This window comes from Mobula birostris, chromosome 25 (assembly GCF_030028105.1).
Source record: "Mobula birostris isolate sMobBir1 chromosome 25, sMobBir1.hap1, whole genome shotgun sequence".
Taxonomy (NCBI): Eukaryota; Metazoa; Chordata; class Chondrichthyes; order Myliobatiformes; family Myliobatidae; genus Mobula; species Mobula birostris.
The window spans coordinates 37,953,313-37,979,663 of NC_092394.1; the positions used below are offsets into that span (position 1 = coordinate 37,953,313).

Genomic DNA, 26,351 nt, shown 5'->3' on the forward strand with positions numbered 1-26,351 from the left:
TGCCTTTCCAGGGGTGATATCACTGGAAGTCTTTCTTCAAGTTGAGAGTGAGAAAGCCTTCCAGCCACAATGTTCCAAACAAGAGGAAGACTGCAGATGGTGGAAATCAAAGCCATACACACAAAATGGTGGAGGAACTTAGTAGGCCAGGCAGCATCTATGGAAAAGAGTAAACAGTCGACATTTCAGGCCAAGAACCTTCATCGGGACTGGAAAAAGAAATTAGAAGTCAGAGTAAGAAGGTGGGGGGAGGAGTGGAAGAAATACAGGGTAGTAGGTGATAGGTGAAACCTGGAGTGGAGGAGGGGTGAAGTAAAGAGCTGGGAAGTCGATTGGTGAAAGAGATAAAGGGCTGGAGAAGGGGGAATCTGTTCGGAGAGAGAAAAAGGCCATGGAAGAAAGGGAAGGGGGAAGGAGAGGTGATGGGCAGGTAAGGAGAAAGGATGAGAGGGAAATGGGAATTTGGAATGATGAAGGAGAAGCGGGGGCAATTCTAACAACCATCAAATTTGCTGAGGTTGTTATCTGAGGTTTCACGTCTCCCAGAAGAACACTTTGTTTTAGGTGGGTTGGAGAATCTGTAAATTGTAATACAGTGTCACAAATTATGGCATCCAGCAGGATCAACCACAGGATTTTTAACATCTCATAATTTTTCATTGACAGTAACCTGAATATTCATTCAAATTGCACAAGTTAAAATACCATAAAACAGTCACAAGTAGACAAAGTAGGCTGACATGTTTATTAATTATTCTCATAAATTCAGTAGTAGTCCAATGGGGAATGTATTTTCTCTTATCTACTGGTGCACATTACACTGTGTGTGTTCATATCTGTGCAGAGGAAGGAATGCACATTGCTTGTGCAAAGGTGTTAATGATTGTGTGAGAAAGCGATTAAATGTATCTGGTTAGTATGAAAGTATAGAGTATGTGCAAGTGCAAGAGAAAATAAAAATGATCACACGTGAATGTAACTCAAATGTACGATGTGAACACATGTTGCACATGAATGCTAATGAATGTGTGTTAGGCACAAATTTCTACGTGGGATGTATATACGTGCACAGATACATGTTAAATACTGAGACTAAGCTAGGAGAGAACTGCGGTCTTTTTTTAGATCACTGAGCTTGAATGACCTGTGACCTTTGATATCACAACAAGTACAATTGAGAAGTACAACACTCACTTAGAAACTGAGATAACAGTAAGTCACAGACACCTACCCAGGCAGAGAAAAGACAAATTAAAAGCCAAGATTATGTAACACTATCTTTGGATTTAAGTTTATAAAGTCTCTGGGAGGAGTTAAAGACTGAAGAAGATGAAGAATTACTAATACTACTGAGAAGCTCTCTAAGTGTGTGCTATGATTTGCTGGCCAGTTATTTTAATAAAATGGTTGCACTTTGTTGGGTGTGTAAACAGTGAGGTTTCCTCTTGCCTCTTGATCAGCCTCAATAGCTTCAAACAATGACTGGAAGTTTCCAACTCCAAAGCCCTTCAAAAAGAAAAGTAACATGCATTGTTAGATATGTGCAAAATGCATGACAGTTAAAAGTTCAAAGTAAATTTATTATCAAAGTACATATACACTCAGTGACTAGTTTCTTTGATACACCTATACATCTGCTTATTAATACAAATATCTAATCAGCCAATTATGTGGCAGCAATTCAATGCATAAAAGCATGCAGACATGGTCAAGAGGTTCAGTTGTTGTTCAGACCAAACATCAGAATGGGGACAAAATGTAAAAGTGACTTAGACTGTGCAATGATTGTTAGTGCCAGACTGAGTGGTTTGAGCAACTCAGAAAGTGCTGATTTGGGATTTTAACACACAACAGACTAGAGTTTACAGAGAACAGTGTGAGAAACAAATAAATATCTGTGGGCAAAAATAATTTGTTACTGACAGAGGTCAAAGGAAAATGGCCAGACTAGTTCAAGCTGACAGGAATGCTACAGTAACTCAAATAACCACATATTACAACAGTGGTGTGCAGAAGAGCATCTCTGAACGCACAATACATCAAACATACAGCAGCACAAGACCATGAATGCACACTCAGTGGCCACTTTATTAGGTACAAGAGGTACTGAATAAAGCGGCCACGAAGTGTATATCACCATATAATACTCTTGCTGGCATTCACAGTAGATACAAAGAAACAATAGAACCAATGCAAAACTGCACACAGTCAAAGCAATCCATGTACATAAAAAGACAAACTATGCAATTCTAAACAATAACAAATAATAATAGTAATAATAAATAATATTGAGATATAGGTTGTGGAATATTTCGTTGTCGCGGTGAGTGAAGATAGGGTTAGGGTTCAGGAGCATGATGGTTGTAGGGTAATAATTGTTCCTGAACAAGGCTCCTGTACCTCCAACCCAATGGCAGCAGAAAGAAATGAGCAAGGCTTGGAAGGTGGGCATCTTAGATGATGTAGGCTGCTTATAGATGTGCTCAGTGGTAGTGATGGCTTGAGCTGTTTTCATTACTTTTACCACTGTTCTGCAGGAACCACTAATAATTGCCGAGTAAGGTCTGTCAATTGGCATTAGGTGTTTGTATCCTTTTTTCCCTTGTCTTTCTTTTAGTCTGGTGGCAATTACAGCCAGATGGATTGGACTGTCAATAATTTTAAACTTTGTTGCCTTTTTAATACAATAGGAAAGCTACAATATGCTGTATACACACCAGAAGACCCCTTGTTTAATCCCTAACTCTGAGGATCATTATTGTTTCTAGTAGGTGGGTCACAATATCAATAGAGGAGGAGAAAACTGTCTGGTGTTCCTGCTGTGACTGCAGTGGTGTGTGCTGGATTGTCAATGGAGGCCCAATAATGTCACACTCACCCTCCCTATCCAACATCAGCTAACAGATTCAGGAGGAGACTGGTAACCTGCTGGAGGTACAAAAGGACTCCCCAGTGGCATGGGAAATACCTCTAAAATTGAGCCCATTGGCCATATCTTGATGTGTAGCAGCCTTATGGCAGGTTGAAGGATATCACCTGTGATTGGGTGATTGTTGAGGTCAAGAATTAGCCTGCTCCACATGGAGAATGCTGGAAAAGATCCGATTTCACCAGTATTACGGGGATAGATTGAAAAAGAAATGATTATTTCAGATTCACAAGAAATTCTGCAAAGGCTGGGAATCTTGAGCAATGCATACAAAATTCTGGACTCAAAAGAACTCAGCAAGTCAGGCAGCGTCTGATGAAGGGTCTCTCAGCCCGAAATGTCGACTGTTTATTTTCCCTCCCAAAGATGCTGCCCGACTTGCTGATTATTTCAGATTGATTCATATTGAATTTTGCATGTTCATAGACTGAGTGCAGATCAACAACACAGAAAGCAGGTGGTTATAATATGAATTTGAAGGCGCATGACAGAATAATGCATGTTTTTAAAGATAAAGAACATTGGACTTGTGGATCGTGTGCACAACAAACAGGTACTGGAATGCCTATGTATCTAATTCAAAGGTCAAATGTACATTTAATGTCAGAGAAATGTATACAATATACATGCTGAAATACTTTTTCTTCACAGCCATCCACAGAAGCAGAGGAGTGCCCCAAAGAATGCATGACAGTTAACTGTAAGAACCCCAAAGCCCCCCCAACGCATAAGCACCAGTGAAGCAACAATCCCCCCCCACTAGCAAAAAAAAGCATTAGCACCCACCACCGAGCACTCAAGCATGCAGCAAAGCAACAGCAAAGACACAGACTTGCAGTACCCCAAAGACTATTCGTTCAATCTAATTGAGGTCTGGGTTTGAAGCTCGTATGCAGAGATGAGGACGGTCCACGGTACTTACATTGAAATTATGCCTCTGTATCACCTCCAGAAAGAGTGTGGGTCTATCTTGGACAGGCTTGGTGAAGATCTGCAGTAAGTAGCCATTCTCATCATAATCAATAAGAATCTTGAGCTCCTGTTACAAAGAAGAAGTTTCCAAGTCACAGAATCATTCTGCTATTATTGTGCATGAAAGGAATTATTAGGCAGCAAGCTATCTGGTATGTTTGGAGTAAGTAAATAATTATTCCAGATATACCAAATTGCTGACTTCCTAATAATCTATGTGGGAATATTGGCCTGCTTTCAAGACGCTATTGGAAGATCCAGCACTGAGCGGCTGAACTGCAGTCAAGTGACTAACATTAAGATGTTGGATATATGCCTGAACCTCCAAGGGGATCCCAAACTTGTCATAGGGCTTGGAGGCTTATGGGCCTCAATAACCCGGAGAACTATGTTGGCTGGATTCAAAGTCTTGTACTTTGATTCTTGGTAGGATCACCCATGCCAGACAGGTCAAAGGATAGAGGCCAGACCAAGAGTGGTCTACCGGTCCTCCAGGTTTGGGGCTAACAACCATGAGTGGTCAAAAAAGAAATTATTACAGAAACAGCAATGAAGAATCCTTCTATACCTGTGTGTGACTGTATTCCTGAGTCTCCACCCGGGACTTGCATGGCTAAAAAGAGGACTTTTGAACCTGGGGCACGAGGGGGAAAAGATGGCCAAGGTCAGACAGAAATGGGGGGACCCTCACTATTGCCTAAGCACCAATGGCATAACTGGCATTAAGTACTGTAAGTCAGTACACCTGAAGCAGCCATTCCCATTGATTACGTGACATTTGACTCTTGTTTACAATCACTTGACTGGATTGTGCTCCCTCATGGAGGGAACAGCACAGCTTTTGCTGAGCCAAGGCTTGATTTCTTCATTACCATTACCAGCAAATAAACATCATCAAAGGCAGGTACCGATTTCAAGTGCAGAGTTCCTTTGAGTGGAACCCGAAAAGCCAAGAGTAGAGATAATTGGGCATTTTTGCTTTCAGTCAAGCTTGATGACCACACTACTGTAAATTATGTAACTTATATGCAATCACTCCCCCCAGCCCCCACACACACATATACTTACTGCATTCTTCAACAGAAACAACCACATTTTAATTGGGAAATATGCTATAGTTTCTCTTCTTCAGTCTTAAACTATGTTCTAAATCGAACAGAATTGTTTGAATCATATTCAGTTCCCCACCGTCGACATTCTGCATATGTAATGTCTTAAGCAGGACACTAGCAAGGGTGATTTCTTCATTGTTGATGCTGTCAGTTAAATGTTTGGCTGAAAATTGCCTTCATTCTTTGCACTTGGAGACCTGGTATCTGGTCATTCAGATGTACCTGCAACTTTTTCAGGTCCTCTTGCACCTTTATTTTCGCCATCTTTAATTTTTCTTTCAACTGAACGTAGTAGGAGTCTGGGATGTTCAGGAACTCCGTCCCACGACTTTTTAAATTTGTGACCTGTCAACAGTTGAAGCAGTAATCAGCCACACTTCAAGTTACGGAGCTCTGCCTTGAAACATACGGCAGAAAGAGTGTGATGACAGTAACAGATTCAACGGCTGAGTAACAGCTCCAGGAGGAAGCAGGAAACACACTGATAACATCTTGCCACTCCACACAAGCTGAATGGTCGGCAGAGTCACAAATCACAGCACAGCTACAATATCACTGTGACCTAAAACAGCCAGAGGGCTGGAAATAATTCACCCATCTTCACTCTGAGAGGCAGTCTATTGCCAAATGACAGCCTTAAATGGAATAAACCTCCATGGTAGATTTATAATGCTTTCTCCTTCAACTTACGCTTCCTTAAATCTGAATTACAGTTTAAAGACCACTCTGACTCTTATGTTTCAGCTAAATTACAAAAAGCATTTATATACGGCCCTTCACAAGGTTGCCAAGCAACAGAGACCAATGAAGAGCTTTTCTGAAGGACAACCACCTTGAAGATGGAGAACATTCAGTGGTAAATTTGCAAGCAGTAAACTTCAACAAAAAGTAACGTGATAGCTGTCAGGTAGGATATTCAACAGGGCAGCATTGTCAGAGCCTTACACTAGTGCTTTGGCCAATTTTAACCAATTTCCCCCAGGATCAATGAAGTATGACTACTACTACTACTACTTTACACCCAACATTTATTTTTATTCTTATTTTTATTTAGAGATACAGCACAAAATGGGTCCCTCCTGCCTAATGAGCTGCGCTGCCCAGCAACCCACCTACTTAGCCTAATTACAGGACTATTTTTCAATGACCAATTAGCCTATAAACTGATACATCTTTGGACTGTAGGAGGAAACCCAGACTAACCACTACACTACCCTCCACACCCCACTGGTCCTCTTTTGCCCTCTCGTTTCTGCGGGAGATTTGAACCAAGTCTAGATGGGTTACCACCATTTAACATGCCAGCCTATCTCTATGGAGCTACATATACTGGAATCCAAACAGTCCTTTCACTGCAGTGAATGCAGCCACAGCTCTCCTACTCCTTCTGGGGAAATGGCTGGGAATATGATCAGATCCGCAGTCAGACAACAAGCATGCACTCACCAGGTTCACATACAAGAGATGACTACTAAAATGAGGCTGCTGCAGGGGCAGCAGACATCCTTAACTGTTCTCTTCTGCCTTTTCCCAAGGTTTAAACTGGAATATTGTCAGGATTATCTGCTGTTCTCACTGCTGCCAGCAGAGTGCATTGTTTCCAAAGGTATATTGTTGAAAAACCGGACAAGTGTTGATCTGACAGATTAGTGGTGGTTTAGTGCTGCTGTCTTAAGAGTTCCGGGTCCTAGGGCTTATTCTGACCTTGGAACGCTGTCTTTGTAAATTTTGCCTGTTCTCCCCATGACGGTTTGGGTTTCTACCAGATACTCCAGCTTCTTCCTACATCCCAAAGATGTGCTAATAGGTTCATTCATTATTGTCAATTACCCTGTGCTGAGTGGCATAAGACCAAAGGGGAGTTGGTGGGCATCTGAGAATTCTGGTTATGGAGAGATGGTGAAATGGCACAGATGGGATACTGATGCTGAGAGCTGATACGGATCAGATGAACCGAAAGGCCTCCATATTTGCTGCAATAAGAAAGTAATTAACTGCACTCTGAACCACAGAAAGAAACCAGCCCTAGTAGCGAATCAGAGACATTTCTGAAAAGCAAGACATTCAGCTCATTTCTGGTTTACATGGATTTTAGATCTGCAAATCCCATTTCCCAGTTTTTTGTATATTCATCTGTATGTCATCTTTCCTCAAGTTCTGATCAGATTGCTTATAAGTTGGTGAAGTTTTTGTTCCAATATGGAACACACAGCCTTGTTTCAGGTAATGAGTTCCAAATTGAATAAAATTATGTTTTTTTCTTAAATTTTCCTTATCATGTTTAATAGGTACCGCTCTATCTTAGTTCAATCTCTAAATCTCCCTGTGTAGAAGGCTGCAGGGTCACTTGCTTGCAACAATCGCAGTATTGTACCAGTGGCCCAGCTAATGTCTACACAGATACAGCATAACAACACTGCTCTTTATGCACAGTCAATAAAGACAAGAACCCAAAGTTGCAGAAGTTTTGAAACCCCATTATACTTTATAGATACAAAGTTTGGTGTGTCTTAGAGCTGCAGCTTATTGGTTGGCCCTTTTAGACCATAAGGCTATAAGATACAGGAGCAGAATTAGGCCTGTTACATGCCTCAAGGAGATCTGTGATTTTTTTTGTGAGAATGATGTAATGGTCTTTTGGAGGTCACTTGATGTAATTTTCCTGCCGATGTGAGGTCACGTGATGACATGTGCACCATGTGGGTAGACCCCAGATGACGCAGTTAGTTTTTAGTTTTTAGATTTCCAGGTAGAACGTGCTGTATCTCTGTTTCCGTTGCGTATTTGTTTTTATGACGCAGTTTCATTTTTAAAACGGAGTGTTGCGTTCTGTTGCAAGATACAATATTATTGGACTGGAAATATTTGGCTAAATGGGCTGATTTACCCTACTCCAGCAGTAGAAGGGAGAGTGAAGACTTTATCGAAGTACAGGACTGAAGGATCGAGAGAAGTCGGCATCGTTTGGCAGTTTAACAAAGGATCGACCTTACTGAGTCTTCGTTGAAGGAGTAGCGACCTGCATCAAGATAACTCTTGCCAAAAGAGCAAAGAGTTCATGCAAAGGTTTGCTGTCTCTAGAATTTAAGGTGTGTTGTTTTAAACTGTGTATTTACTGCATTGGGAATCCTGTGGACAGAACCAGCAGGAAAGTCACGTCTATGAAGAAATTCTTCTCCAGAGAAGTCTCTCCCAATTGAATGTATAAATCTGTTGGACTTTCAAATTTACCATTTTAAGAACTATATCTGACTTTATCGCTTTAAGAACTGTTGTCGCATTTAACGTTTTACGAACCAGGGCCCAGTGGCGATTTGTTGAACGGTTGCATAGTGGTTAACTTCCAGTTAAAGTTTTTGTTTGTTTTTTTATCGTTTATCTGTGTTTAATAAATTGTTTTTATATAACCTGTCTCGGTTGATATTCATTGTTGCCAGTTACGTAACAGGCCACTTGGCTCATTGAGTCTGATCTGCCATTTCATCATGGCTGATACATTTTCCTCTCAACCCCAATCTCTTGCCTTCTCCCTGTATCCCTTCATGCCCTTATTATGAATCTGTCAACATCTGGTTTAAATACCCAGTGACCTGGCCTTCATAGTCACTTATGGTAATGAAATCCACAGATTAACCACTCTCCAGCAAAAGAAATTCCTCCTCAACTCCGCTCTAAATGGACATCCCCCTATTCTGAGGCTATGTCCTCTGGTTTTAGACTCCTGAACCATTGGAAACATCCTTTCCAAATCTACTCTGTCGAGGCCTTTCAACATTCAATAGACCATAAGACCATAAGACAAAGAAGCAGAAGTCGGCCATTTGGCCCATCGAGTCTGCTCCACCATTTTATCATGAGCTGATCCATTCTCCCATTTAGTCCCACTCCCCCGCCTTCTCACCATAACCTTTGATGCCCTGGCTACTCAGATACCTATCAATCTCTGCCTTAAATACACCCAATGACTTGGCCTCCACTGACGCCCATGGCAACAAATTCCATAGATTCACCATCCTCTGGCTAAAAAAATTTCTTCGCGTCTCTGTTCTGATTGGGCGCCTTCAATCCTGAAGTCATGCCCTCTCATACTAGACTCCCCCATCATGGGAAACAACTTTGCCACATCCACTCCGTCCATGCCTTTCAACATTTGAAATGTTTCTATGAGGTCCCCCCTCATTCTTCTAAACTCCAAGGAATACAGTCCAAAAGCGGACAAACGTTCCTCATCTGTTAACCCTCTCATTCCCGGAATCATTCTAGTGAATTTTCTCTGTACCCTCTCCAAAGTCAGCACATCCTTTCTTAAATAAGGTGCCCAAAACTGCCCACAGTACTCCAAGTGAGGTCTCACCAGCGCCTTATAGAGCCTGAACATCACATCCCTGCTCCTATACTCTATTCCTCTAGAAATGAATGCCTACGTTGCATTCGCCTTCTTCACTACCGACTCAACCTGGAGGTTAACCTTAAGAGTATCCTGTACGAGGACTCCCAAGTCCCGTTGCATCTCAGAACTTTGAATTCTCACCCCATTTAAATAATAGTCTGCCCGTTTATTTCTTCTGCCAAAGTGCATAACCATACACTTTCCAACATTGTATTTAATTTGCCACTTCTTTGCCCATTCTTCCAATCTATCCAAATCTCTCTGCAGACTCTCTGTTTCCTCAGCACTACCAGCCCCTCCATCTATCTTTGTATCATCAGCAAACTTAGCCACAAAGCCATCTATTCCATAATCCAAATCACTGATGTACAACGTAAGAAGAAGCAGCCCCAACACGGACCCCTGTGGAATACCACTGGTAACCAGCAGCCAACCAGAATAGGATCCCTTTATTTCCACTCTCTGTTTCCTGCCAATCAGCCAATGCCCTATCCATGTATGTAACTTTCCCGTAGTTCCATGGGCTCTTATCTTGTTAAGCAGCCTCATGTGTGGTACCTTGTCAAAGGCCTTCTGAAAATCCAAATATACAACATCCACTGCATCTCCCTTGTCTAGCCTACTTGTAATTTCCTCAAAAAATTGTAATAGGTTTGTCAGGCAGGATTTTCCTTTAAGGAAACCATGCTGAGTTCTGCCTGTCTTGTCATATGCCTCCAGGTACTCCATAACCTCATCCTTGACAATTGACTCCAACAACTTCCCAACCACCGATGTCAAGCTAACAGGTCCATACTTTCCTTTTTGCTTCCTTGCCCCCTTCTTAAATAGCGGAGTGACATTTGCAATCTTCCAGTTCTCCAGAACCATGCCAGAATCTATCGACTTTTGAAAGATCATTGCTAATGCCTCCAGAATCTCCACAGCTACTTCCTTCAGAACATGAGGGTGCATTCCATCTGGTCCAGGAGATTTATCTACCCTTAGACTATTCAGCTTCCTGAGTACTTTCTCTGTCGTAATTGTGACTGCGCACACTTCTCTTCCCTGCCACCCTTGAGTGTCCGGTATACTGCTGATGTCTTCCTCAGTGAAGACTGATGCAAAATGCTCATTCATTTCCTCCGCCATCCCCTTATCTCCCATAACAATTTCTCCAGCATCATTTTCTATCGGTCCTATATCTACTCTCACCTGTCTTTTACTCTTTATATACTTGAAGAGCATTTAGTATCCTCTTTGATATTATTTGCTAGCTTCCTTTCATAGTTCATCTTTTCCCTCTTAATTTCCTTCATAGTTTCCTTTTATAAGCTCTTAAAACTTTCCCAATCCTCTGTCTTCCTGTCAGCCACGGTTGCATCCTTTTTCCATTTGAAAATTTTTTTTTTTGGAATATATCTGTCTTGCACCTTCCTTACTTCTCACATAAACTCCAGCCACTGCTGCTCTTCCCGCTAGTATCCCTTTCCAGTCAACTTTGGCCAGTTCCTCTCTCATGCCACTGTAATTTCCTTTACTCCACTGAAATATCGACACATCGGATTTCGGCTTCTCTTTTTCAGATTTCACAGTGAACTCAATCAAGTTATGATCACTGTCTCCTAAGAGTTCCTTCAACTCAATCTCCCTAATCACCTCCAGTTCATTACACAATACCCAATCCAGTACAGCTGATCCCCTAGTGGGCTCAACAACAAGCTGTTCTAAAAAGCCATCTCGCAGACATTCTACAAATTCTCTCTGGAGATCCAGTGCCGACCTGATTTTCCCAATCCACTCACGTGTTAAAATCCCCCACAATTATCATAACACTGCCCTTCTGACAAGTCTTTTCTATTTCCTGTTGTAATTTGTAGTCCACATCACTGCAGCTGTTTGGAGGCCTGTATATAAGTGCCATCAGGGTCCTTTTACCCCTGCAATTTCTTAGCTCAACCCATAAAGATTCTGCACCTTCTGATCCTATGTCACCTCTTTCTAATGATTTAATATCATTTCTTACTAATAAAGCCACGCCTCCCCCTCTGCCTACCTGCCTGTCCTTCCGATACACCATGTGTCCTTGGACGTTCAGCTCCCAGAGACATGCATCCTTCAGCCACGTCTCAGTGATGGCCACAATATCATATCTGCCAATCTGTAGCTATATGGTAAGATCATCCACCTTATTCCTTATGCTGCGTGCATTTAAGTATAACACCTTAAGACCAGGGTTCAATATGATTCCTCCCTCATTTTTCTGAAATCCTGTGAATACAGGCTCAGAGCCATTAAATACTCCGCATATGATAAGCCTTTCAATCCTGGAATAATTTTTGTGAACCTCCTTTGAACCCTCTCCAACGCCAGTGCATCCTTCCTTTGATAACGGGCCCAAAACTACACACAATACTCCAACTGAGGTTTTGTCAGTGCTTTATAAAGCCTCAACATTACATCCTTGCTTTTATATTCTAGTCCTCCGCAAATGAATGCTATCGATGTATTTGCCTTCCCCACCACCGTCTCAACCTGTTAGGCATCTGTGGAAAATAAAATGCCTCCCCATTGGCCATCGAGGCATAGCCTAATTTTAAAAAGTTCAGGTGATCCTCACTAAACTAGAACAATGATCAGGGACTGTTTGTCATTAATAAAGATTTCTCCCTTTTAGTCAAGGTACACACATTACAAATTAGAATGATTACATCCCAGGCTGTCCAGGATAGAAATAAAGTGGAAATAAAATTGAGTGACTTACAGCCTGGATGATATCAGAGGTGTGGAGAGCAATGTGTTGCACTCCAGGTCCGCCATAGTAATCCACATACTCCTAGGGCGAGAGAGGGACAGAAAGTGCAGATATTAAAATTTCAAATGCAGTGTATTCCATTTCCATCCCTTACCATGGTTTTTATCGAGTACTGCCATTTCCTTTTGTAACATTTGGACAAACCTCCTGAGTCACTCAGTTACATAGTTCACCATTTGTATGTGAAAACTTTGAAATGAAACTTTTCCTGGCAGCAATTGGTGGGCATTTAAATTAATTCTTCCCCTGACCTAGATCTAAGAGGGAAGATACTATAGTAATCGGAGGCTGTTCAGAGAAGCTTTGCATGACTAATACCTTGAGTGGACCAGGCTGACTGAGAAGGGAAGGCTTAGATAGACTAGTTTTCTCTTCACTGTGAGAAGGGATCATTGATACATGTAAGATCCTCAGGACATTGATAGACTGGATGTGGAGCAATGCTTCCCTGTGGGAGATCTTAGGCATAGTGATCAGTGAACGAGTATAAAGGGTCACCCTTTTAGGATAGACGTAAGGTTTTATTTCTCACAGAACTCCAGGGCCAGAGTGTGTCGATGCAACATGGCCTGGGTCCTAGTGTGAAGGATGATCCAGCGTTTGAACAATTTAAACGCCAGGCCAGATGGATTGAAAAAGCTGGATGTTGGGACCGGAGGCAGGGGTCGGCCCGTTTCTGCTCACTGCTCCATGATTTTCGCTCCACTCTCTGCTGCAGTGAGACTGAGGCTGTGGGCCTGCTCTGGGCTTCTTGTCCGCGGACTCACTTTTGTTCTGAGTGCTGCTGCTTGCTTTTATTGTTTGCACGATTTGTGTGTGTTTTTTTTGTAAATTGGGTGTTGTTGGTCTTTTTTAACAGGTTCTTTTGGGTTTCTTGTTTTGCGGCTGCCTGTAAGCAAACGAATCTTAAGGTTGTATAATTTATACATACTTTGATAATAAATGTACTTTGAATTTTGAAGTCATTCAAAGGAAATGGAGGCAGTTTCTTTGATTTTCTGGCAGAAGTAGATAGATGTTCAATAAGCAAGGAAGTAAAAGGCTCTGGTAAGAATGTGGAATTGACACTACAACCAGATCAACCTTGATCTTTTCAAATAGCATAGCAGAGTCCAGTTATTGTTATTACGCTACTAGTTCATTGATTCATGTGTCCGGGTTTGGTTACCAAAGAATTGGTTGCTGAGATTTTGGAAGATACACTTGAACAAGTATAGCAAATTTCCAGTTGTTCAGCTCCATGTAGAAAACCAACAGTACAATGAAGAATTAAGATTGGATGAACATTCAGTTTTGACTTCAGTGACTCTCAGGGTTCAGTCAACCAATCATTACTGGGTCTCAACAACTATCGATTTAATCACTTTTATTTGACAAATCAGTTTCCTCTCCAGCAGCAAGATATGGATCCCCGCCCAAGGTCCATTAGCCCTACCCCAAAGCATTCATTATCAAGGGAGACAGGAGGGGGCGACAGAGGGAAATGCTCATACCTGGATCTGGGATTTTCTCCGTCCAGCTGCCGGCTCATTGATGGGCATTTTGATCGTTTCCTCATAGTTGGCGACAACGATGGATTGCAAGGAGCTATAGCTTGTGTGGATTTGTTTGTCATCCACTGACCAGTACCGGTGAAACATTAGGCATTTCTGGTACCTGAGAAGTAAGGTCAAGGTTCATATTAATGAGACAATCATCCTTCATCATGAGATTCAACTTGGCTGCTGTTGGAGCAGTACTTGAAGGAGGGAGTGAACTGTCTGGTCCCTGATGTTCGTTACTCTGCAATGGATAACATAGAAATGTACCAGAGAAGACTGCCCTAATGGGCATAAACTGATGAATAACAGCAAAGTCCTGCAGATGCTAAAAATCTGAAATAAAATCAGATTTAATTGATATGAAATTTTCTCTCCTTTTATCTCTGTGTAGGTGCTGTCGCACCTCTTGGACATTTCCAGTTATTTATATTTTTAGATTTGGAACTAAAAGGATTTCTTTCTGGATACTTTTTTTCTACCCTGCTTGCTGATATTTCTTGGATTTGCAAGGGATCCTAAGCTCTCCTACATTCCAGATCACTGAGAACTCCATGTGCAAATTGTTCTAAATTATCTGTGGTCCGGTCTAGGCCCAGCATCACTGCATAGAGGTTCCTGCCCAACACTCCCCTGCCTTTCCGTCTCCACGGAGTTCACAGTCCAAACTGCAATACAGAGTCTATCACCAAGATGATCCCCTGCTTTCTTCAGTAAAACACTGAAAAAAATAAATGTCATCACCTTTGGTACTGACAAGGACTCTTTCCTTCACCATCAGAAGCATGACTCCTTTGATCAGTGTCTCTAATTCAGCTAGAGTAATCTCAGTTTCTATTAGTAGCTGTGCTGTAAACTATTTGGACCAAAGTTCTGAGATTTCTTTGTTTATTTTTATTTATTCTTATTTAGAAATACAGCACAGAACAGGCCCTTCTGGGCCAACGAGCTGCACCACCCAGGAACCCACCTATTAACCCTGGCCTAATCATAGGACAATTTACAATCGACTTAGAAACATAGAAACATAGAAAATAGGTGCAGGAGCAGGCCATTCGGCCTTTCGAGCCTGCACCGCCATTTATTATGATCATGGCTGATCATCCAACTCAGAACACCGCCCCAGCCTTCCCTCCATACCCCCTGACCCCCGTAGCCACAAGGGCCATATCTAACTCCCTCTTAAATATAGCCAATGAACTGGCCTCAACTCTTTCCTGTGGCAGAGAATTCCACAGATTCACCACTCTCTGTGTGAAGAAGTTTTTCCTAATCTCGGTCCTAAAAGGCTTCCCCTCTATCCTCAAACTGTGGCCCCTCATTCTGGATTTCCCCAACATCGGGAACAATCTTCCTGCATCTAGCCTGTCCAGTCCCTTTAGGATCTTATACGTTTCAATCAGATCCCCCCTCAATCTTCTAAATTCCAACGAGTACAAGCCCAGTTCATCCAGTCTTTCTTCATATGAAAGTCCTGCCATCCCAGGAATCAATCTGGTGAACCTTCTTTGTACTCCCTCTATGGCAAGGATGTCTTTCCTCAGATTAGGGGACCAAAACTGCACACAATACTCCAGGTGTGGTCTCACCAAGGCCTTGTACAACTGCAGTAGTACCTCCCTGCTCCTGTACTCGAACCTTCTCGCTATAAATGCCAGCATACCATTCGCCTTTTTCACCGTCTGCTGTACCTGCATGCCCACTTTCAATGACTGGTGTATAATGACACCCAGGTCTCGGTGCACCTCCCCTTTTCCTAATCGGCCACCATTCAGATAATAATCTGTTTTCCTATTTTTGCCACCAAAGTGGATAACTTCACATTTATCCACATTAAATTGCATCTGCCATGAATTTGCCCACTCACCCAACCTATCCAAGTCACCCTGCATCCTCTTAGCATCCTCCTCACAGCTAACACTGCCACCCAGCTTCGTGTCATCTGCAAACTTGGAGATGCTGCATTTAATTCCCTCATCCAAGTCATTAATATATATTGTAAACAACTGGGGTCCCAGCACTGAGCCTTGCGGTACCCCACTAGTCACCGCCTGCCATTCTGAAAAGGTCCCGTTTATTCCCACTCTTTGCTTCCTGTCTGCTAACCAACTCTCCACCCACACCAATACCTTACCCCCAATACCGTGTGCTTTAAGTTTGCACACTAATCTCCTGTGTGGGACCTTGTCAAAAGCCTTCTGAAAATCCAAATATACCACATCCACTGGTTCTCCCCTATCCACTCTACTAGTTACATCCTCAAAAACTTCTATGAGATTCGTCAGACATGATTTTCCTTTCACAAATCCATGCTGACTTAATGATACATCTTTGTTAAGATGTGGGACAAAACCCATGTGCTCACAGGAAGGACATACAAACTTCTTACAGAGGACGCAGGAATTGAACTCCAAACTCCGGCACCCTTAGCTGTAACAGTGTCACGCTAACTGCTGCACTACAGTGAGCCCAAGCAGTGTGTTGATCCTTTTAATCTTTAAAAGTACCATTAGAACCCCTTAGTTTTCCTCTTGCCTATAGCCTTCAATTATAACTTTGGTTGTCATCCCTCTTTCACCACTGTTCCACACTTTTTCTGTGATCTGGCGACATTTTCTATGACACGGTGAGGAAATGTTAGACTATTTTGGTGACTGAGTGGTGTGATACTAATGGATTGCCAATACTGGCATTCTTACAAGCCACATCTCATGCTGAGCAGATTCCAAGTCAAAGCTGCCCACAAGTGAGTAACTTCCCAGTCTACCCCACCTTCATGGTTGGCTGTGAGGGATAAAAGAGAGGGGTTGTTTATGTGAGGAACTGGCTCGTACCATTCTGCCACAGGTAGCATCTCATCATCCGGCTGATTTCCCACAACATGATCAATGAAATTCAGACCTCCTTTGGATCTGCAACAGAGACAAGTATCAAGACAACATCAGCAACCACCAATTCACAAAGTTTCTAAACAGGATGAGGACATGCACTTCATTTAGGTACACTTATACACCTGTTTGTTAATGCAAGTATCTAATCAACCAATCATGTGGGAACAGCGCTCAATGCATAAAGGCATACAGACATGGTCAAGAGGTTCATTTGCTGCTCAGACCAAGCATCAGAATAAGAAAGCAATGTGATCCAAGTGACTTTGACTGTGGAATGATTGTCGGTGCCAGACGGGGTAGCTTGACTATCTCCAAAACTGATCTCCTGGGAATTCGTGCATAAAAGTTTTCTAGAGTTTACAGAGAATGCTGTGACAAACAAATGAAAACATCCTGTAAGCAGTAACTCTGTGGGCACTGCAAAGGATTGAAATAAGCTGCAGTAAGATAGGAACTCAGTCAGCTCCATCTAGGGCACTATCCTCCCCAGCATCCAAGACATCTTCAAAGGACGATGCCTCAAAAAGGCAGCATCCATTATTAAGGACCCCATCACCCAGGACATGCTCTCTTCTCACTGCTTCCATCAGGGAGGAAGTAGAGGAGGCTGAAGACACACATTCAATGATTCAGGAACACATTATTCCCCTCTGCCATCAGATTTCTGAATGGACATTGAATCCATGAACACTACCTCACAATTTTTTTGCACTACTTAGTTAAGTTGTGTGTGTGTGTGTGTGTGTGTGTGTTGTATATATAACTGACATGTGGCTGTTGTGTTTTACTATTTATTGTTATGTTTATTATTTAGTGTCACGTTTGTTATGATTGCACTGCCCCTGAGAAACGCTGTCTCATTCTGCCCTGCAGAGCTGTTGCATGGTTAGAATGACAATACAGTTTTTTGAATCTTGAATATATATGTGTATATGTGTGTGTATACAGAGGAGAATGGTTCAAGCTGACAGGAGGGCGACAATAACTCAGATTAGTATGTGTTACCACGGTGGTGTGCTCTGAATGTCTGAATAACAACACATTGAATCTTAAAGTGGATTGGCTAGGGCAGCAGAAGAGCACAAACATACACTCAGTGGTCACTTTATAGGTACAGGAGGTATCTAATAAAGTGGCCAGTGAGTGTATGTGTATGAGTATTTGCACTCATGCAAACAAGTTTCTCATTTGAATGCATTATTCCCATATACTGTACATCCCAAGCACAATCTACAGCTGCAGCCATCACTATATTCCCCTAATTCGGAGTACTTCTCAGAAAGGTTCTGATTTTTGTCCACAACAAGATTTTACGATGTACTGTTTACTTGCAACTATTGTGGCTACACTTACAACCTCTTCCCGCCATCCTGCACTATCTATTCAATGGAAGCTTGAAATGAATGGTTTAGAATTTAAATGCATGGGAAACTTGCCACTACGTTAAATCCTAGCATTGCAAACGTGAACTTCAACCCACACTGGGAACCAAGAATTCACTGGGGATATTCAAGGAGAAGCTCTCATAGATAATCGGACTTGTGTTTTGCTGATGCTTTAAAAGTCCTTTAAAATTTGCTCCAAAGTTCTAAATGGTGATCTACTCACAGCGTGGAAATGAGTGGGTCCCTGTAGAGGGGCTCCTTGTATCCCGGCAGGAAAAGACCACGGTATGGTCCCAAATACTCCACAAGGGTATGTGTTGTATCCCCATACTGAAAGAAAGACCATAGCAAAAGACATTAGTACCAAACCTCAGGCTCTCTGTTGGAAGGCCAGGGCCTGCATTGCTGACATCAAGGTTGAAGAGAGCAGGAAGAAAGAACACATCAAGGCAACGAGGTGATAATGCTAAGTCTGCTAGCTGTAAGAATAAGAGAATTCAAGAATATGAATCCAAGAGTCCTGCATCTTTCAAGCCCTGTAATGAATCTAGAATTATCTGCACTGAAGGTGTACTTGGAGTTTTGACCTGATAAAGTAAATTCCTCAGTCTCACAGTGTCTGTGATATAACTGATCATAATATTAAATTTGCAGATTAAAATAATACTTGCTGCAGGCTTTGGGCCTTGAATGCTGAGAACAGAGTCCAGAGAGTTGAGTTAATTCAGCCCTGCTTGTGTTTCTACCCATCTTCCCTGTTTACATGGTAAGATATGGGATCAGGTGGAGCCAAGCCACAGACACCACAACAGCACATTTAATGCAGAAGGAGGGAGTACACATGCTGAAGGGAAGAGAGAGTGCTTCCTCACTGCCCTCATTTAATAGGACTGAAAAAATCCTCAGAAATCATATAACCATATAACAATTACAGCACAGAAACAAGCCATCTCGGCCCTCCTAGTCCATGTCGAACTCTTACTCTCACCTAGTCCCACCAACCTGCACTCAGCCCATAACCCTCCATTCCTTTCCTGTCCATATAGCTATCCAATTTAACTTTAAACGACAACATCGAACCTGCCTCAATCACTTCTTTTGGAAGCTCATTCCACACAGCTACCACTCCTGAGTAAAGAAGTTCCCCCTCATGTTACCCTTAAACTTTTGCCCTTTAACTCTCAACTCATGCCCTCCTGTTTGAATCTCCCCCACTCTCAATGGAAAAAGCCTATCCATGTCAACTCTATCAATCCCCCTCATAACTTTAAATACTTCTATCAAGTCCCCCCTCAAATTTCTATGCTCCAAAGAATAAAGTCCTAACTTGTTCAACCTTTCTCTGTAACCTAGGAGATGAAACCCAGGCAACATTTTAGTAAGCCTCCTCTGTACTCTCTCAATTTTATTGACATCTTTCCTATAATTCAGTGACCAGAATTATACACAATATTCCAAATCTGGCCTCACCAATGCCTTACACAATTTTAACATTACATCCCAACTCCTATACTCAATGCTCTGATTAATAAAGGCCAGCATAGCAAAAATGTTATTCACCACCCTATCCACATGAGATTCCACCTTCAGGGAACTATGCACCATTATTCCTAGATCCCTCTGTTCTACTGCATTCTTCAATGCCCTACCATTTACCATGTATGTCCTATTTTGATTAGTCCTACCAAAATGTAGCACCTCACATTTTTCAGCATTAAACTCCATCTGCCATCTTTCAGCCCACTCTTTTAACTGGCCTAAATCTCTCTGCAAGCTTTGAAAACTTACTTCATTATCCACAACGCCACCTATCTTAGTATCATCTGCATACTTATTAATCCAATTTACCACCCCATCATCCAGATCATTAATATATATGACAAACAACATTGGACCCAGTACAGATCCCTGAGGCACACCGCTAGTCACCGGCCTCCAATCTGACACATAGTTATCCACCATCCTGTGGACATTTCCTTCTCTTTTTTTGTGCTTTATAGAAAGTGCTAGTTTCCACCGATTGCCCACCAGAGACTCCCACAGCTACAATGTGACATGACTTCAACATGACCTGTGTACTGTAGTTGTTTCGCATGTTTTCTCCCCTCTACTCCTGAATCTAGTGCGAGCACGTGGCCAAGTGGTTAAGGCATTGGACTAGCTACCCGGAGGTCGTGAGTTCGAGCCCCAGCCAAGGGAACGTATTGTGTCCTTGAGCAAGGCACTTAATCACACATTGCTCTGCGACGACACTGGTGCCAAGCTGTATGGGTCCTAATGCCCTTCCCTTGGACAACATTGGTGTCTTGGAGAGGGGAGACTTGCAGCATGGGCAACTGCTGGTCTCCCATACAACCTTGCCCAGGCCTGCGCCCTGGAGAGTGAAGACTTTCCAGGCGCAGATCCATGGTCTCGCAAGAGTAACGGGTGCCTTTACTTTTACTCCTGAACCTGTTTAATAGATTAAGTCCATCTGTACTGCCCTGTAACCCTGTAGTGAGAGTCACTAGAATATTTGATCATGTCTGAACCATAGTTGAGTCTGCTGCTAACCTCCCCCAGCATTACCACATAATTTTGGAACAGGCCACGAATGGGAGCAGGTCTGCTATCTTTCCCATGTTGCATTAGCATAACAATACATGTCTAGAACAGAAACAGAAAAGACTGAAAATACTCAGCAAGTTAGGCTGCATCTGTGGTGAGAAGCAGAGTTAATGTTTCAAGTCAGAGATTTTCCCCTGGAACTGATCAGAAGAAGTGAACCTTGTAAACCTGCAGGGCTAGGAGAAGAGGGTTTCTTCTGATCCAATGAAACCAGGGTGACCATGGGGATCAGCTGTAAGCAAGGTTATCTGATCAATGAGTGGAGGAGGGCAGTTTCAGAACAGGAACATAGGTAAAAATATATAGGAGTTGCTAAATGTAGAACAGGAAGACTTGTCCGGCAGGTTGGGTTGGGCATGTCCTCTCCTCCTGGAAGAAAAATAGTGGGGGGGGGGGGGGTGAACCAGTCTGCCGGAAACAGGGAATTAAAAACATTCAAAGTGGTGGAGGGCAATGGAGATGTCATAGATTTTCACATTACATGTCGAGAGATAGTTCATGCAGTTGCTTATTGTTGAAACGTTACAATTAGGTTGATTCTCTACAGTGGGATGTGAAATTTCACACTTACAAAAAGGATCAATACTTACAGTTTTCAGAATGGCATATTTCACCTTGCCATCTTTATCCTCCTCTACCCAAGGTCCCTTCACAATGTCGGCACCACGTTCCTTTGCTGTCTGCAAATTCAGAAGTGAAATGTCATCAGCAAATTTAGCCCCTCCCCACATGCTGTTAATCATTCAGCAGAAATGAAGATTAAAGAGTCCTTCAATAAATCGAACAAACTGATGCTGGGACTAATGAATGGCTTATCTCCATGGCTTAATGGTACCAACATATTGCTCAAACAGAATAATGGTTAAAGGGACAGGGAGACTAAGGTGTGACTCCTTACCAATTGTTGAAATTCCTGTTGTGTATTCCCAACTTTTGTTTTACTTCAGGGTGAAAATCTCTAATGTCTCTTTCTCATACATTTAGTTTGATTAGGCAGTCGCTGAGCTCTCAGCTACAACAAAACATCCTGGAGCTGAAATAATTGGTTATAATACATGTGAAAGAGAAGAAAAGACAAAGGGAGGCAGCTCTATAATTACAGTAGAGCTGTGCTCTGCAAAGCCTTGTACTCAGCAAACCGCCAATAATGAGATACATGCAGGGGGAAGACTTTCTGGTTTCTATTTCCTCAAACTTCCAATTGCTGGTTAATCTTTAACTTTATTTTAAGTTATCTTGGACCATAGCACACTCAAGAGGGTTAATGGTACTTGTTGCAATGTCTTAATTTGCAACAAGTACCATCAACACTTTTGAGTGTTTGTGTTATCGTCTAAGATAACATATTAGACCATATCACAAGCCAACAGGATCATGGGAGCTGACACTACTGGGGCTTTACTGGTGACTCGCCATTACCTTCTCAAGGGCAACTAAGAGTGGAAGATAAATACAGATCTTGCCAAAAGTATCCACATCCAAATAATTCGATACTGCCAGATCCTGAATATCCTTATCCTATTGCTAATGAAATAGGTGGTGCCAACACTAAAGTAGCCCCCTGGGCACAGAGTTAAATCACGTGGCCTTTGATTTCTGTGACCATGTTTTCCTTCAATATGTTCTTTTCCTTTCTGTTGTATGCTAACAAAGAAACTTGTGACAGTAATATTTACCACAACAGAATTCCAGCAAGGTTACCAGCTTATCTTCCATCCTAGCTGCCAAGAACCTGTTAAAGCAGCGTCATGTTGGATACCAGATGAGACTGGATTCTCCTCTATCAGTTCATCACTAAGTGCGAGGTGAGGTTTTGGGTAACAGATTGACAGATTGGAATGAATACAGGAACCCATTCTAATCCACACAACGTCAGGCCGTGACCATCTGAAACATCTGAAATAGGCAGAGACTATTTAGTCCCTTTTGCCTGTTCCATATTAAGAAGCTACATCTGATTCATGGCTTAATTCCACACAGTCATTTTTACTCTTTTGCCTGATTTTTTTTTTTACAATTGACCTAAATCAATTGCCATTTGCAGAAAAATGTTCCAAACTTCTACCATCAAATGCATGTACAAAAGTTTGTCAACTCATTCTACTGGCTATAATTTTTAGGCTATTTCTGTTATCCTACATCAGCAAAATAAGTTTCTCCCTTTCTGTCCTTTTGGTTCCTCTCAAATACCACAGAACTTTCAGTAACCTTTTTACCATCTAAGTTTTAGAAACAATAACCTAGCCCTATTGTACTTTCTTTAATCACTTTTGGTATAACCTTTGGATCACAGGTATCAAAGGTCTGATGTCTTGCTCTGCTCAAGGTGCTCAGTGTATGCTCTAACAATTCAATATGGTATGATGCTGTTCAATACCATTAAACACTGAATAAAAGGGTGAACTATTTTTCCTATGTTACAGCTCCTAACATGGCCAGGAATTTAATTGCATTTTATGATACTGTTCAGAGCATCTCACATCAAACTAGTATGCTGGGATCTGGGATCTCCTCTCAGCCCCATTCTCCTGCTCGCCTCCCCCCACCCCATATCCCTTCATGCCCAGACCAATCAAGAATCTATCAACTTCTTCCTTAAATATATACATAAAGACCTGGCCTCCACAGCTGCCTGTGGCAATGAATTCCACAGATTCACCACTCTCTGGTTGAAGAAATTTCTCCTTATCTCTGTTCTAGAAGGACACCCCTCTATTTTGAGGCTGTGTCCTCTGGTCTTAGATTCTCCCACAATAGGAAACACATCCTCTCCACATTCACTCTATAAAGGCCTTTCATCATTCAATAGTTTTCAATTAAGACATCCCTCGTTCTTCTGAATTCCAGTGAATACTGGCCCAGAATGACAGGATGCAGAGCTGGCTAGAAGTGGCAGATGGAGTTCAACCTGGATAAATATGAGGTGATTCATTTTGGAAGGTTGAATTTGAAAGATTAATTGCAGGATTCTTGGCAGTGTGGAGGAACAGAAGGATCTTGGGGTATACATCCATAGATCCCTCAAATTTGCTGCGTAAGTTGACAGGGTTAGTAAGAAGGCTTATGGTGTGGTGGTCTTCATTAATCAGGGGATTGAGTTCAAGCATTGCAAGGAAATGTTGCAGCTCTATACAACTCTGTTGGACCTCACTTGGAATATTGTGTGCATTTCCAGTCACCTCATGATAGGAAGGACGTGGAAACTTTAGAGAGGCTGCAGAGAAGATTTGCCAGGATGCTGCTTGGACTACAGAATGTGTTTTATGAAGATACATTGAACAAATTGGGCATTTTTCTTTGGAGTGAAGGAGGATGGAAAGTGACTTGATAGGGGTGTACAAGCTGATAAGAGGCATATATAGAGTGGATAGCCAGAGACACTTTCTCAGGACTGAAATCGGGGCATAATTTTAAGGTGATTGGAGGAATATATATGGGGGATGTCAGAGGCAAGTTCTTTACATAGAGTTGTGGGTGCGTGGAATGCCAGGAGTGATGATAGAGGTAGATACATTACAGGCACGTAAGAAACTCTTAGATCGGCAGATGGATGATAGAAGAATGTAGGGTTATGTAGGAAGGAAGGTTTAGATTGACCTTAGAGTAGGTTAAAAGGTCAGAACGATATGGTGGGTCAAATAACCTGTACTGTGCTGTAATGCTCTATAGGTGTACCAACTCGCACAACATTCTGAAACATGCATCTCATCTTTTACCAATTGTCGTATCTCCATTATTTATTTTAACTCCATATCACCATATACACACCTCCTCTTTATTGAAGTCTCCTCCAGCCTGTTACCAAAACTGCTCTATTCCTCTAATAAGTTTTCTGTCTCTCCTTTCTTCAATGCTCTTAAGTGCCATAAGCAATATTTTTTTCTCTTTCCCTGACACTCCCTGAAGCTCTTTGCTTTCTTTGTCCACGTTTAAAAACCCATGTTTTCAAACGACATTCCATAATTATACCTCTTCCTGTTTCAATGCATCGTATTTGTTTTAACTAATGATTTGTAAAATGTTTTGGAATATTATTACATATTAAAGGCTTACATAAATGTAACTTGTTTTTGCAAATTGAATGGACTAGGCTAGCAGAGGAGAGTGTGAGGCAGCCAACTATAGCTCAGGACTGAAAGTTTGAAAGGGTAGAAGTGAAATTGGATCAGACATAGAGCTTGGGCCATACCAGCAAAAAGCAGAATGAAGTAGCTAACAGCAACTATTTAGTGAACAATTATCTTGAGTACAGATGACGAGCTCTGTATTCTGACAGGGACAACGGTAGCTCCTCTTTGTCCTTGCCAGAATACAGAGCTCACCATCCATACTCCAGATACTTCATAATTATGCTGCCTGATGGTGCAGCTAACACACATTTTGTTTTGCCAACAACAGGAATGGGTAGGAAGGAGTTTTAAAAAAAAAGCTGTGTGTTTGACCCAGATTGTGTGGAAAGGTTAAATAATCCCTCAAATATGCAAGCTCATCATTTTACTAACGATGACTAATATAGCAACGTACATCCTTTACTTAAGAACACAAGAAAATAGGAATAGGAGTATACTATCAGATCTCTCACACCCACCACTCACGAGCAATCCATGTTGGCTTATTCCTATAACTTTCAATTCCTCAATCGTTCAAAAGCTTATCTATCTCCACCCTTAAACGTATCTAAAGATATGCTCCCCACCTTTGAGACATAGAATTCCAAAGGTTCACTGCCCTTTGGAAAAAAAAAAGTCTAAATGCACCTCACTTTAAAAAGGCCAGCTCCTGGTTTTGTATTATGTCCCTTTTTATATTCCCAACTAGTATAAACATTTAAACTTTTTCTTTCCCAAGACTTCCCTGGGTTCTTATGTGTTTGAATAAATTCACCCTTCTTATTCTAAACTTCAAGAAGCACAAACCCAAACTGCCTAGCCTCTCTCAAGAAGACAACCCTCTCATCCCAGGAACTAGCCTGGCAAATTACCTTTGGACTGCCTGCAGCGCCGCTACATCCTCATTTAGGTAATGAGATGAAAATTCTGAACCTACACACTATAGGTGAAATAACTTCCCACCTCTTCGTGATAAAGAAAACATGCCACTGACCTTCTTAATAACTTGTTGGACCGGCCTGTTAACTTTGTGATTCATACATTAGAACACCTAGGTCTCTCGTAAATTCACTGAGTTATAGTCTCTGTCTTTTTTATATAATGGTCTGCCTTATGATTCCTCTTACTGAAGTGAATGACCCTCACACTTTCCCACATTAAGCTCCAATTTCCAGGATATCACTCAATCACTAAATCTGTCTACATTACATTGCAGAGTCACAATGTCCTCAGCACAACATGCCTTTCCATCGGTTCAGTATCACCAGCACATTTGGAAACTTTACTTATTTTTATTATTTATTTAGAGGTACGGTAAGAAAAACAGGCCCTTCTGGCCCAACAACCTGCACTGCCCAGCAACCCATCTATTTAACCCTAGCCTAATCACAGGACAATGTACAAGTGACTAATTAACCTACTAACCCATATGATTTGGAACGTGGGAGGAAACTGGAGAACCTGGAAAAATCCACATGGGCATAGGGAGAACCTTCAAGCTCCTTACAGACAGCAGGGGGAATGAACCTGGTCGTTGGCTCTGGAGTTGTGTTATGCCAACAACTACATTACTATTCCTCGTCCAGGTCATCAGTACAAATGGCAAAGAATTGAGGGCCATGAT

At 41.9% G+C, this 26,351-nt stretch overlaps 1 protein-coding gene across 1 annotated transcript in view; it reads right to left on the reverse strand.

Moving 5' to 3' along the window:
- Nucleotides 1-731: 731 nt before the first annotated feature.
- hpda (4-hydroxyphenylpyruvate dioxygenase a) overlaps nt 732-26,351 on the reverse strand; it is a 58,563-nt gene continuing 32,943 nt past the window's right edge. Inside the window, exons 7-14 of the mRNA XM_072242778.1 lie at nt 21,209-21,298; nt 18,235-18,341; nt 16,570-16,647; nt 13,691-13,853; nt 12,147-12,218; nt 5,236-5,358; nt 3,852-3,968; nt 732-1,506 (exon numbers count right to left, since the gene is read on the reverse strand). Of these exons, the coding sequence (XP_072098879.1) occupies nt 1,396-1,506; nt 3,852-3,968; nt 5,236-5,358; nt 12,147-12,218; nt 13,691-13,853; nt 16,570-16,647; nt 18,235-18,341; nt 21,209-21,298 (861 nt within the window). The 3' untranslated portion in view covers nt 732-1,395. The remainder of the gene's footprint in view (nt 1,507-3,851; nt 3,969-5,235; nt 5,359-12,146; nt 12,219-13,690; nt 13,854-16,569; nt 16,648-18,234; nt 18,342-21,208; nt 21,299-26,351) is intronic.